Raw genomic sequence first — 14,255 nt, 5'->3', positions numbered from 1 at the left:
TGCTGATTTAAGAATCTGATGTTGTACTAACTTAATACAAGGCCCAAACTCTTGTGTTATAAAACTCTGGGATTTTCTAATTCTTCAGCTGTATTATATTATCTCTAGAACACACTACTTTGTCTCCACTGTCTTTGACACAAGCTTTTTCTCTTCCATTTCTGTAGGATTCTCAGCCATCTCCACTAGCCCTGCTTGCAGCCACATGTAGCAAGATTGGCCCTCCAGCTGTAGAAGCAGCTATTATTTCTTCTGCTCCTCCTCAACCTGCCCCTCGGAAATTGGTTCCTATTAAGCCTGCTCCACTCCCACTAGGTTCTAACAAGAACAGCATTGGAATCTTATCAAAAGGAAACCTCTTCCAAATTCAAGGTTCTCAATTGGGCACCTCATATCCTGGTGGACAGCTGGTATTTACAATCCAGAACCCAGCTGTAAGCAGCAAAGGAGCCCGCTCCTCTGCCAATATCAAGTATCGGGCGGTACCACAGAACCAAACAGCATCAGGACAGATGATTCAGGTGCAGCAAAATTTGGGCAATCAAATACAGATTATTCCCAGCAACATCACCCCTTCTTCTTCATCATCAGCTCATAGGCCTGTGCCAATAAAGCCAGCTCCAGCTCATAAGTCATCAGCAGCTGCTCTCCACAACACAAGCAGTGTTGTCAAGTTAACTGGCACCAGTGGCAATGTTACACTTACTCTTCCAGTGAGCAATCTTGTAACTGCTGGGGAGACTAGTACTCAGACTCAAATTGTGCCTGACAGCCCCTCTAAGCCAAGCAGAAAAGCTCGAAAGAAGATGGTACCACAAGCTCAAACAACTGCAATGGCTGTGACAGAGCAAGTCGAAACAGTCTTAATAGAGACTACAGCTGACAACATCATCCAGGCAGGGAACAATCTGTTGATTGTGCAGAGTCCTGGCTCTGGGCAGCCAGCTGTGGTCCAACAGGTGCAAGTAGTTCAGCCCAAACAAGAGCAACAGGCAGTTCAGATACCCCAGCAAGCCCTACGGGTAGTCCAGGCAGCCTCAGCCACACTCCCTACAGTTCCCCAAAAGTCCCAACAAAACTTCCAGATCCAGACAATGGAGCCAATTCCCACTCAGGTATTTCATTGAAAGTCTCCCCCCCTTTTTTTTGCTTTTGTTTTACAGATATTCTTATCAATTCAAACTATCATTGACAAAAGAGCCTCCGTTACATAATGACTAGAATTCTTGGGTGCAAAGAGGCTAGGAAAAAACTCCAGTTCTTCTAATAGAAAAAAAAATACTTGCCTGATTGTTTTCATATAAATACATTATTTAAGCACCAGTTTCCTATAAAAGCATTCATGAGGTATAAAAAATTTGGCATGCATCTATTCTGATCCAGTGATTTGTAATCTGAAAACTTGGTGGGGGGAACTATACTTGGAGGTCAGGTTCTACATTACTTCCACACTAAGGTGCATCCTGTGATTCATTTTTGTGTCATTCTTTTAGGTCTATTTCAAGACGCCTTCTGGTGAGCTACAGACAGTACTACTCCAAGAAGCTCCAGGCGTAACTATGGCCCCTTCCCTTGCAGTCGCCTCAGCCACAACCTGCAGCAGCTCTGTACCCCGCAGTTCCCAGTCAGGAGGAAGTACCAAAAAGAAAGGGGCTTGTAAAGAGCGTGCTCTGCCAAAGATTGCCCCTGCTGGAGGCATCAGCCTCAATGCAGCACAGCTTGCTGCTGCTGCTGCTCAGGCGATGCAAACAATCAGCATCAATGGTGTGCAAATTCAAGGTGTTCCTGTTACCATCACCAATACTGGAGGTGGGATATGTGATGCAATGTTCCTGTGATATGCAATATTTCAATTTGTGATACAGTATCTTGGTTTTTAAAATTGCTTGGAATGTTATCAGTAGCACAGAAAAATATAAGTAGAGTTATATATGTATGTATTTACAGGAATTACAGTATATGGTCATGTATCTCATCTAATTCTAACAATAAAAAACACAAAAATAGAAGTACCCTGCCCTACAGGTGCCAGAGCAAACAACCTCCCAGTTCAACTTCCATCTTAGCACAATGCTAAGGTGCTTGAGCAAAAAGCCATGCCTTGGGGAATGGACACACCTAAGGAAAAAAGCATTTTATGTTCATTTTAATTTTTGCACTCCCCAAAGACCATTTTATTTTTGCTTTATTCTAGTAATAGATGGGCATGCCTGAATATAATGACATATTTATATTGTTATGCTATCATAGCTTGGTACATGGCTTCCTGGCTGTCAGAGGCTGACTAGAATTAGAATTTGTAGCTATAAGCATTGCATTCTTTCTGTTCTGTGTATTGTTGGTACTGGGGGAGATGGCAGTAAAGGATTCCATGCTTCCTATCTTCATGAGGCTGGAAAAGGTATGAAAGCCTTAGTTTTCATAATGTAGCAAAATTTGAAAATGTGCATTGGAGTTGGGTAATAATGTTGTAAACAGGAACAATGAAGGCTTGAAACTATAGGAGCAATATAAATGTGAGAGGAGAGATTGGGTGTCTGAACCCAAGCAGGAATGACATTTTGGAACCTTGTGAACCTGGGTGTTATTTCAAGCCCTGTGCAATTCTGACATCCCAAAAAGCAAGGGGAGAAAATGGAACTCATATTACATGATAATTTCAGCCTGAGTTTGCATGGAGTTTTACTGAAATAGAGTCTCCATATTTTAACAGTAGAAATTCCCAAGCCATATCTTCTGCATTCTTCTTTTTGCAGGCCAACAGCAGTTAACAGTGCAGAATGTTTCAGGCAACAATCTAACCATCAGTGGCCTGAGTCCTACCCAAATCCAATTACAAATGGAACAAGCACTCTTGGGGGACTTGCAGCCTGGGGAAAAGAGACGGCGGATGGCTTGCACCTGTCCTAATTGCAAGGATGGGGAGAAAAGGTAAAGTATGGGGATTGGGAGCAAAAAAGAGTGTTAAAGCCTTAAGGCTGCCAACAGCTTCAGTTCCTGCTTTGTCTAATTAATTCATACCCTTTCCCCTCTTTCTATCAAATAGTATTCTGGGACTTATAATAAAAGCAGAAATTTAAACAGTTAAACATGAGTAAGATTTGAAAATAGCCCCCATTGAACAAACCAATTTATTTAGCAGAAGCCCTGCTTGTCTTTTATTTAAGATGAATGAAAGTTGAAGAGTCTACTTTAAAGATATTACAAATAATTGGGAGGAGGTGAATATATTTAAATATTAAAAGTAATACAGTATTACTACTACTGTGTTCAGGCATTCAAAAGTGTATAGACTCTATATGGAAAATGAATATGAGCACATTAACTTCATCTTCTTCCATCAATGTCACTGCTTTCTAGTGCATCTGAGGACCTCCTTTATAGAAGTTCTTACTAAAATTTTGAACCTTGTGAAATCAGGATTTTAAAATGCGAAGAGAAAGCTCCATAAGAATTATTTATGATGCATTCTCCCTTTACATGTAAAAGATAAAAAATGGTTATTGTTAGTGCATATTTTCCTGTTTCACATGTTGCCTATAAAAACTGCATACTTTTGGACAGTAGTTTGTGGTACAGTGATTGATGTGTGGATGATGAAAAGATGGATACTTCATCAAGCAAGAAACAAATATTTAAACATGAAAGAGATTCTATAACAATGGTATTTGGTTACCCAGTTGTTAAACTATGATCTGTGGAAAGCTGTTTACAGGAAAAGGTATTCTCTTGTCCAGAAATTGTTTGGATTTATGGGTTTTATTTCTGGTCACAAGTTTATTAAGTGACCAGATCCAACAAATAAGTTCATGTTTAGTTGAAGCTGTTGAGCTTATAAAACCATTTTTTAAGAACAAGAGTTCATACAGTGTCTTCATTCTTTTAGAAATAGAGCATTGATGTTTGAATATGTGTATGTTGTCTCCTTATAATACTTTTTGCAGTGTTTTTAGCATGAACAAATAAAACTGCATGAAGAGCCAGGATTGTTCCCAAGTTACTGATCTCTGAGAGAATTGAAACAGTATTGAATTGTTGCTCAGAATAGTATAGAGATACTCACCTTCGTGGGTGGACAATTCATAAAGGCTTTGGACATCTGTTTTTTTATTGAACAGAAAGGCTTGGAGCTTTGCTTTTTTTCACAACCAAGCTGATCAGCTTATTAAAAAGGATCATCTCAGTGGCAGAAAATAAATTGCTCCTTTCTTCACTGCTCTTGGTAGCAATTTTGAACAGGTTGAATTGAGAGGAATGAAACTGCATTCAGAAATTCTGTGATTCTGTGGGTGATGTTTGAATAGGTGTAAATTTCCATCCATATGCACATGTGCAATACTAACAATTAATGTGACCCTCAGGGCTGAAAAGGCTGCATCTTCCTTGCTAAACTAGGCAGCAGGTCTGGAACTGTTGAAAGGTTAATGGACTGGGGATGTGGGAGGGGGTTGAATTACTCAAGCAGGCTTGGGTCTTTGCTTGGGACAATGAAGAGGATTCTTGGTAAATTCCAGTATAGCCAATGTCTGCTGTATTTTTATAAAAAGTACTTGTGAATCCTTGTTGGATCCTTTTCCAGAAACCATAAGGGGTAGTCAATATGAAATTAGTTTGCTGTTTTGAACAATTTGGAATGAAGCTACTTCTTAAATTATCAGTGGAGGATACAGTAATTGATCTGATCCCTGAGATGTCACCGCAGTAAAATCCACAAAGGCATCCATACCTTTATTAACCTAGACTTAGAACCCCCCTTTCCCATTTTTCATTCTTTGTAGGTTGGGGGATCAAGGGAAGAAGAGGCACATCTGCCACATACCTGAATGTGGGAAGACCTTCCGTAAGACTTCCCTTCTGCGGGCCCATGTACGTCTACACACAGGCGAGAGGCCTTTTGTCTGCAACTGGGTCTTTTGTGGAAAGAGATTCACACGCAGTGATGAGCTGCAACGGCATGCCCGGACGCATACAGGTCTGTCAAGTCACTTCTCTGCTTCTCTCTTCTGCTGCATCTCAGCTGTAGTTCTACCCATATAATGGATAGAACAAGTATAAATACTAAATACTCAAAGGGCATTTCATCAAACACATCTCAATTTCATCTCAGTCATCTTTACAATATAGATATGTTGGGGTTGATTTAATGTTGAAAGACTTGATTTCAAAAAAGGAAGAAATTTAATTTATGTACGTCAATTTATATGGCCACTTCTTTCTCAAACAGTGATTCTGGGTGGCTAACAGAATTGAAAGTACAATAAAAACAACCGGTCATCATAATATACATAAAATCAAGAAAGCAACAATTGCATCAATCCCATGGGCCCCTTAACCTTTTAACCTCCCCACTTGGGAAAATAGCCATGTTTTTAAGGGATACTAGCAGAGTTGGATCGTGGAAAGTGTGATGTTCCATGGGGCATATGCTGCACCAAAAGTGCCTGCTTCCTGGTCTCATTCAATGACATTCTTTAATAAACAGGACCTGGAGCATGCCCCTTTTGTTCTAATGGGGGTGGGTAGAAATAATCAGAGGCAGTCTTGCAAATATTGTCCTATGCCATGAAGGGCTTTATAATCAGCACCTTGAATTGTACTTGGAAGCACACTAGAAGCTATTGCACCTCACAGAGTGCAGGTCTAACAATGGCATACCATACTACTTAATAATGTATGCAATTAGTATTTTCCCAATAATTTTTAAATGTTCCTTCCATGTAGGAAGTGAGATACCAGATTAGTCTTCTGTGTTTACATTTGTTTTGTTGGTATTTGCATTTTTTGTGTGGAGGAGTACATCACTATGAGATATCTCTTGTGGACTGGTATGATGTAGGGGTTTCCATGCTGTTAGTTCAGCCAGTTGTTTGTTAGAACCAGGTTGAATTGTAGTTGAGTCCATTCTATGACAACAACATCTTTGAGGCTAGGGGTGGTACCTTCAGCCTTGAAGTGGGCAATGTGGTGTCCCCCTCCTCAAGAGGCCAGCCTTGGACCCAACAGTTTAAGACAGCTATTGTCTTGTCTCCAATCTTCCCTTTTTAAGGAAGGTTGTTGAAGTGGTGGTCAGACTGCAGTTGCAGAGGACCCTGGAGGAAGCAGAGTATCTAGACCCATTTCAGTTGGGTTTTAGGCCAGGATTTAGTACAGAGATAGCCTTCGTCACACTTGTAGATAACATGGGTACAATACATGTTATTGTACTTTTTCATTGTTAATTTTCCCCCCTAAAAGATTTCAGTTTTTCAATTGAATTGTACAGTTTATATGTTATAGGTGGAAAAAAATTCTGAAGTGATTTATCTTGGTCTGATTTTTTTACTTCTCAACAACCTGGCATTTTAACAGGGGTGTGTAGACTTTCTATATCCACTGTATTTTGTCAGTGACTTTCATGTGTATGGCCCTTGTCATGTGTGCTCACTGTTCTTCCTTTCTCTGGCCAGGTGACAAACGTTTTGAGTGTGCCCAGTGCCAAAAGCGCTTCATTAGGAGTGATCATCTGACAAAGCACTATAAAACCCACTTGGTCACTAAGAACTTGTAGGGCTGGATGCAAGCAGGAAAAGTGAGGAAACGGTAGGGTGATGAGAGGTTTTTCACCCCTCATCATGAGAGATGTTCTCTGCGAAGGACAGAAAAAATGCCCAAATAATTGTCTTGGCTGTGTGAAAGCTTTCCCAGCCATATCTGCCCAAGGAAAAATGTAGTGGCTGCTGCTCCTTCAATCAAACTGCCTTCACACTGGCACATTCCTTTGGAACTTCTTGGAGAATGCATTGGACTTCAAGGCTTGAACCTCAGATGGAGGAGCAACTCCATCTCCAAATAAGCTATCATCAGCACAAGCCCATTAGCAGACCTGGAAATGCAAGGCAAAACTCATTTATGCACCTTCCTCAGGAGCTTGCAGAGCCAGTGTCGTCCTCTGCTGCACCAAAGGAACTCCTTATGGGTTTGAGAGTAGCATCAGTGAAAATATACCCCACTTTTGTAATTTTGGTTCCTTGTCCCACTGTACTTGTGAAGCTTTTGAATGAGAGGCAGGGAAACCATCCAAAATGGGACTCTGTCCCCCTGGCACATTCCTACTTTTTATTTAAAACTATATACATAAATACAGACACACACACATATTGCAAATTATGTATTGTAAACATTTTTTAAATTTGATAATTTCTTTATAAACAAAACAATCCTTTGCCCTACCTAACATTGCAGGAACAGCCTAAAACCCCTACAGTGAGGGGAAAAATTATTTGATCCCCTGCTGATTTTGTACGTTTGTCCACTGACAAAGAAATGATCGGTCTATAATTTTAATGGTAGGTTTATTTTAACAGAGACAGAATAGCAACAAAAAATCCAGAAAAACACATTTCAAAAAAGTTATAAATTGATTTGAATTTTAATGAGTGAAATAAGTATTTGATCCGCTATCAATCAGCAAGATTTCTGGCTCTCAGGTGTCTTTTATACAGGTAATGAGCTGAGATTAGGAGCACTCTCTTAAAGGGAGTGCTCCTAATCTCAGCTTGTTACCTGTATAAAAGACACCTGTCCACAGAAGCAATCAGATTCCAAACTCTCCACCATGGCCAAGACCAAAGAGCTGTCCAAGGATGTCAGGGACAAGATTGTAGACCTACACAAGATTGGAATGGGCTACAAGACTATGGCCAAGCAGCTTGGTGAGAAGGTGACAACAGTTGGTGCGATTATTCGCAAATGGAAGAAACAAAATAACTCTCAATCTTCCTCGGTCTGGGGCTCCATGCAAGATCTCACCTCGTAGAGTTTCAATGATCACGAGAATGGTGAGGAATCAGCCCAGAATTACAAAGGAGGATCTCGTCAATGATCTCAAGGCAGCTGGGAACATAGTCACCAAGAAAACAATTAGTAACACACTACGCTGTGAAGGACAAATCCTACAGCGCCTGCAAGGTCCCCCTGCTCAAGAAAGCACATGTACAGGCCTGTTTGAAGTTTGCCAATGAACATCTGAATGATTCAGAGGAGAACTGGGTGAAAGTGTTGTGGTCAGATGAGACCAAAATTGAGCTCTTTAGCATCAACTCAACTCGCTGTCTTTGGAGGAGGAGGAATGCTGCCTATGACCCCAAGAACACCATCCCCACCGTCAAACATGGCGGTGGAAACATTATGCTTTGGGGGTGCTTTTCTGCTAAGGGGACAGGACAACTTCACTGCATCAAAGGGACGATGGGCGGGGCCATGTACCATCAAATCTTGGGTGAGAACCTCCTTCCCTCAGCCAGGGCATTGAAAATGGGTCGTGGATGGGTATTCCAGCATGACAATGACCCAAAACACATGGCCAAGGCAACAAAGGAGTGTCTCAAGAAGAAGCACATTAAGGTCCTGGAGTGGCCTAGCCTGTCTCCAGACCTTAATCCCATAGAAAATCTGTGGAGGGAGCTGAAGGTTCGAGCTGCCAAATGTCAGCCTCAAAACCTTAATGACTTGGAGAGGATCTGCAAAGAGGAGTGGGACAAAATCCCTCCTGAGATGTGTACAAACCTGGTGGCCAACTACAAGAAACGTCTGACCACTGTGATTGCCAACAAAGGTTTTGCCACCAAGTACTAAGTCATGTTTTGCAAAGGGGTCAAATACTTACTTCACTCATTAAAATGCAAATCAATTTATAACTTTTTTGAAATGTGTTTTTCTGGATTTTTTTGTTATTCTGTCTCTCACTGTTAAAATAAACCTACCATTAAAATTATAGACTGATCATTTGTCAGTGGGCAAACGTACAAAATCAGCAGGGGGTCAAATATTTTTTTCTCTCACTGTATCAAAAAGCAGTTCTATGATCTGATGGTGGTCTACAAACTAGGTGTGCTCTGTAGACATAATGGATTTCTAGGGTATGTGTAGTAGTAGCAGCAGCACTTTGTTCAAGGAAGTGGAAGATGTTCATATATGAAGAGGCACTCACATGTATATATGTTGCAGAGCTGTGGGATTGTAGCCATATATTCTGATGTAGACAATAAAAAGTGCAGGCAAAAAGCAATGTATAAGCCATATGGAAAATCTAGGGCAATCTGCAATTCTGCATTTTTCGGTTACATAGATGAATTGGAATTACAGTCCAATGCAGATTTGTACTGTCAAGCTCTGTTAGACATCATTAATGACATGGTGGCTGAAATGCAAGAACCCTTTTCAAAAAATGGAATATTCTCAGTCTTTCCCCATTTTTTATATTATGTTTACTTCACTGGATTTCCCCCCTCCCCTTTTTTATATCTGATAACAGCTTCTTTTGTGTATTATAGTGTATATTGTATCATAAACTATATAATACATTTAAGTGTTTAATTGTTTCAAAAATATGCCATTTGTTTTGAGCTTTTAAATTAAAACAAAAATCCACTTTTTTTAGTTGTAACTGCTTGAAGTATGTTTCTTTAAATGGCAAATCATTCTTGTTTTTAATTAATGCTGTAACAGTGTAACTTGTCTGAGCTGCATGTAGCTTGCCTAAAAGGGTGTGGGTAGGTTGGGGGTGAACTATCCATCTCTTGATGAATTGAAATATCAGAATCACACCCAATCATAATTTGGGAACAAAGGATTATTTTTCTTAAGAGGATGAGAATGGAAAAATGGGTGGTTTAGGTGGCTTGCTGACAATAAAGATGTAATGAGTAATTTTTACTCATTAAAGACTGCCCAAAGGCATTTTCATGCTCAGATTGTTTTCTCATGCAAATACAAAAAGTTGGTCAGAATGTTTTGGTTTTAATATGTCTCATTACCCCCTCACTCCCTTCATAAAAAAGTAACTTTCAAAAAACGCACTTGCAAACTTTGTATATAATAATTATCTTTGACCTGTTATATTCACTACATAGCGTGCAGTGCTATTATGTTTATAATGTAGATCATAATGCTGCTGTCATGCTTAATCCATAGTGACAGTGAATCATCATGGAATGCCATTTCAAGCTGCCTTGATTTTTAAAAATAAAACAAATATATATACCTTATATACCATTTACACAAGCTGTTGACAGAAAATCAAATCTTCCAACTTCTATATGGGGACTTAGAATATATATAATGCATTCCCACTTTTGACTGTCCTTGTAAAGCTTGAAACCCTCAAGTTCTCAGGCATTCTCACACATTTTCTCCCATCTTGGGGGGAAAAAAGCAATGATCTAAGTAGGCAGGCAAGAAAGAAAAATCCATATTGTTATGCTCCAGTTTTGAAACTTGTCTTATGTTTGCTACCTGAGATTGACTATCATCATTCCACTCTGGTTTGCCAACGTCGTCAGGGTGGAATGCCGGAGGTTCGGAGATTTGCTTATGGGACCAGCTGTTTTTGCGCTCTGTTCATGGATGGAGCAGTCGCGGTCCTGGAGGGGATCCAGAGAGGCCACTTTGCGGCTTCGAGAGAAGGACGGCTGTTTGGCTGGAACNAGGATGTTAAAATCAAAAGACAGTTGTGATGCGCTCCAAAAGGATCTCCCCAAAGTGGAACAATGGATTTCAAAATGTCAAATGCAGCTGAGGGTAGGAAGAGGAAAATGATACATATTGACAAAGTAGTCTAAGAATCACCTTTAATAATGGAATCTAAACTGGCAATGGCTGATCAAGAAAGGGATCTTAATGTCACCTCCTTCATTAAAAAGTTGCTTTTGCTTTAAAAGCTGCAGATTTTCTCTGTATTACAATCTACAGAACAACACAGTGGCTGGGGGTTCCTTTATCCCTGATTCTCAGTAATAATAATTGGTAACATCAACTAACATTAAAAAAAAGAGTTCCCCCCACAATGTCAAATACCTCATTTTAGAATCCATCAAGTCTGCCCTGCTACTGTAGTTTCCACACTGCCCAATATGAAGGTGCCTTTCCTAGTGGGTATCCAGTGAGATGTGAGGGTTGAGCAGGATTTTTAAACATGGACTTTGCACATCTCAACCCGAGATTCATCCTTGCTCTACTTACTTTTTGACCTTCATGCTGTCTTGTGGGGCTCATTTTGGACTCATAGTTTGAATGGGTGATCTTCACGACTTCCTGTTATCTAAATCTGCAAGTTATCTAGAAAGTGTGATGTGATATCGTCCAGGAGTAACCCAAGAAAACAGAACAAACTCTTCCCATCTGGAGCCCAGATTTCTATCCTTCTTCTCTTCTGGGCTGAAGGGCAAATTGCCAGTCTCTTAGAAAGGTCATTTCAGTCCTCGCGATCTGACCTGCAACAGCCAGCTCATGTGGCACAGCTGAAATTGCAATTGCTTCATTTGGGGACGAAAGCGAAGAGTCGAGTTTACTTTTTTCTTAATTATCAAGTGGAAACCAAGTCTGATTGTGTAACTCTCATCCGATGAGCATGGAAAGGTAGATTTAGAAGTTCTTATGGATCACAAGCAAATCTATTAAAATCCCAGAGGGAATTGGGATTAATATTTTGTATTTATTTATTTGTAGCCTGCCTTTATTAGTTTTACAAATAACTCAGGGCAGCAAACACACCTAAGACTCTTTCCTCCTATTTTTCCTCATAACAACAACCCTGTGAGGTGGGTTGGGCTGAGAAAGAGTAACTGGCCCAAAATCACCCTGCTGGCTTTTATGGCTAAGGTGGGATTTGAACTCAGTCTCCCAATTTTTAGCCTGGTGCCTTAACCACTAGACCAAACATTGGATGTCAATGCACCCTACTCGAAAGTGAGACATATTGAGTTGACAATGACTTAGTTCAAAGTCAGCATATATAGAATTGCAGCTTTAACAGGACTATATATTGGAAGGGGAAAATGTCCTCTCTTACACTATGAGAAAAACATGTTGGGACATGGAGGGCTTCGAGGATTGCTTTTGCCTTGCTTTGAGGACTGTTCTTGGCCTGCCCTGGCCCTGAGGACTCCCCCTTCGGACCTGCCTTGCCTTGGACTCTGTCCTGTTTTGCTGGACGTCAAGTGGAGCAGGCGGGACGAAAGGAAGTTGCTGTTACTGGAGACTGGCTGGCATCGCTTTAGGCGGGCTGCTGCTGCTAGAGACTGACTATCATTGCTCTGGCTGCTGTTGCTGGGGACGGACTGCCATCGTTGTACACCGGCTGCTGTTGCCAGGAACTGTCTGCCATTGTCCCCTGTGAGTTTTTGCTACCTGAGATTGATTATCATCATTCCACTCTGGTTTGCCAACATCGTCAGGGTGGAATGCCGGAGGTTCGGAGATTTGCTTATGGGACCAGCTGTTTTTGCGCTCTGTTCATGGATGGAGCAGTCGCGGTCCTGGAGGGGATCCAGAGAGGCCACTTTGCGGCTTCGAGAGAAGGACAGCTGTTTGGCTGGAACCCAGGTTCGGCGGCTCTTCTGCTCCCAGAATGTGGCCATTCCAGAGTACCAGCTAAAAGAACTGAACTTGATAGTAAATAAGGCTTCATAGGCATATAGGGTTGCGTTGGAGGTCACTGTGTGCCCGTGATGTATTCAGCGGCTGACCTCCATGCCCTGCGAGAGTCCCCTCTCTCGCAGGTCTGGCCCACAGCATTAACGAGGGCCCACCTCTATGAGGGATTTTTTAATCACGAGAGGTGGTCAAAATGCAACCTAAGGGGATTTTTAATCAAATTTTTAGTCCGGGTTTTAGGGGGTTCCAGGGAGAGGGGTGGGCAAACTGAAATTGATTCTCCCAGGCCGGCTGAAGGCCTCGGCGAGGTGGGCGTAGGTCCTGAGATTGGGGAGGGGGGGAGGGTCTGCCTAATAGAGGGCAATTCCATTAAGACTGTATATGGGAGGGGTAGATATGGCAGGAGCAGAGGGCCATATCACACTGGGGGAGGGCGCACCCGCTGTTTATGAGCTGTGGCGCGCTCCGGCCCCCATGGCTCTTCCTGCAACCTAGGGGGTTTAGGATCTCAGGGCCTGGGCTTTCGGCTGATGCTGTGTAACACCAGGTCCACGGTTAATAAAGCCCCCCTCATTTATGATTTGGTATCAGAGGGGGAGGTGGACCTGGCGGGTATTACGGAGACCTGGCTAGGCCAAGAGGGGGGGTGCTCCTCGTTGAAATGTGCCCACCAGGTTACCGTGCATTTCACCAGCCGAGAGCCCAGGGTCGGGGTGGGGGGGTGGCGGTTATTATTAGGGAAGGCCTGGATCCAAGGGAGACCACTGTGCCGCAGACTGCCGGTTGTGAATCCCTAGGCGTGAAGTGGGGTCATGGGAGGCAGCAGGGCGTGCTGATTGTATACCTGGCTCCCCGCTATGTATCAGCAGCCCTACCCGAGCTACTCAGTGTGATAGCCGAGATGGCAATTGAGACCCCCAGACTGTTAGTCATGGGGGATTTCAATCTGCCATCGTTAGGTGAAGCATCTGAGGTGGCTCGGGAGTTCATGGCCTCCATGACGGCCATGGACCTGACCCAATTAGTTGATGTCCCTACCCACACCGGAGGACACACACTGGACTTAGTTTTTGCCTCCGGCCAGTGGCTGAATAGTCATGGTTTAGGGGAAATGGTCGTTGAGCCCCTGTCATGGTCAGATCACTCTCTCCTTCGGCTGGCCTTTCCTACCACTACGCCCCACCGCGGGGAGGCAGAACTAGAAGTGACAAAATGGTTCCACCCCAGGCGCCTGATGGACCCTGAGAGGTTCCAGATGGAGCTTGGGCCAATACCTGAGACCTTGACCCGCGGCTCGACTGAGGACCTGGTGGCCACCTGGAATGGTGCGGCTGCGGGGGCCCTGGACCGGGTCGTGCCTTTGCGGCCCCTCACCCGATGCCGGTCTACCTTGGCTCCTTGGTTTTCCGAGGAGCTGAGGGTGATGAAGCGTCGGAAGAGATGCCTAGAGAGTAGTTGTAGGGCCACCCGCTCCGAATCCAATCAGAAATTGGTAAAGTCCCATTTAAGGACTTACCTAGTAGCGATAAGAGCGGCGAAATGCAACTATTTCTCCGCTCTTATCGCGTCTGCAGGTAACTGATCTGCCACCCTGTTTAGGGTGTCCCGCTCCCTCCTTCATCAGAGGGTCCGGGATGTCCCTTTTCAGGGTCGGGCAGAGGAATTTGGGTGTTACCTGCATGACAAAATCGATCGGATCCGGGCCGGGTTAGCCTCCGATTGGACTAGTTCAGGCGGGCCAATGGAGGCAGGTCTTGAGTCCATTTTATGGGAAGAGTTTGATCCTGTGACCCCCGAGGACATGGACAGGATGCTGGGACGGCTGAACACCACCACATGTTTAC

At 42.9% G+C, this 14,255-nt stretch overlaps 1 protein-coding gene across 1 annotated transcript in view; it reads left to right on the top strand.

Moving 5' to 3' along the window:
* The window catches only part of LOC107298161 (transcription factor Sp2-like), a 10,988-nt gene extending 4,441 nt beyond the window's left edge, over positions 1–6,547 (top strand). The window contains exons 2-6 of the mRNA XM_015827525.1: positions 168–1,115; positions 1,494–1,809; positions 2,757–2,931; positions 4,779–4,972; positions 6,447–6,547. Coding sequence (XP_015683011.1) covers positions 168–1,115; positions 1,494–1,809; positions 2,757–2,931; positions 4,779–4,972; positions 6,447–6,547 — 1,734 coding nt within the window. The remainder of the gene's footprint in view (positions 1–167; positions 1,116–1,493; positions 1,810–2,756; positions 2,932–4,778; positions 4,973–6,446) is intronic.
* The last annotated feature ends 7,708 nt before the right edge of the window (positions 6,548–14,255 follow it).

Source organism: Protobothrops mucrosquamatus, unplaced genomic scaffold (assembly GCF_001527695.2).
Source record: "Protobothrops mucrosquamatus isolate PMUCROS unplaced genomic scaffold, P.Mucros_1.0 scaffold3761, whole genome shotgun sequence".
Classification (NCBI taxonomy): Eukaryota; Metazoa; Chordata; class Lepidosauria; order Squamata; family Viperidae; genus Protobothrops; species Protobothrops mucrosquamatus.
The sequence above is the reverse complement of the archived record's forward strand: the minus strand, read 5'-3'. Positions and strand labels throughout refer to the sequence as shown.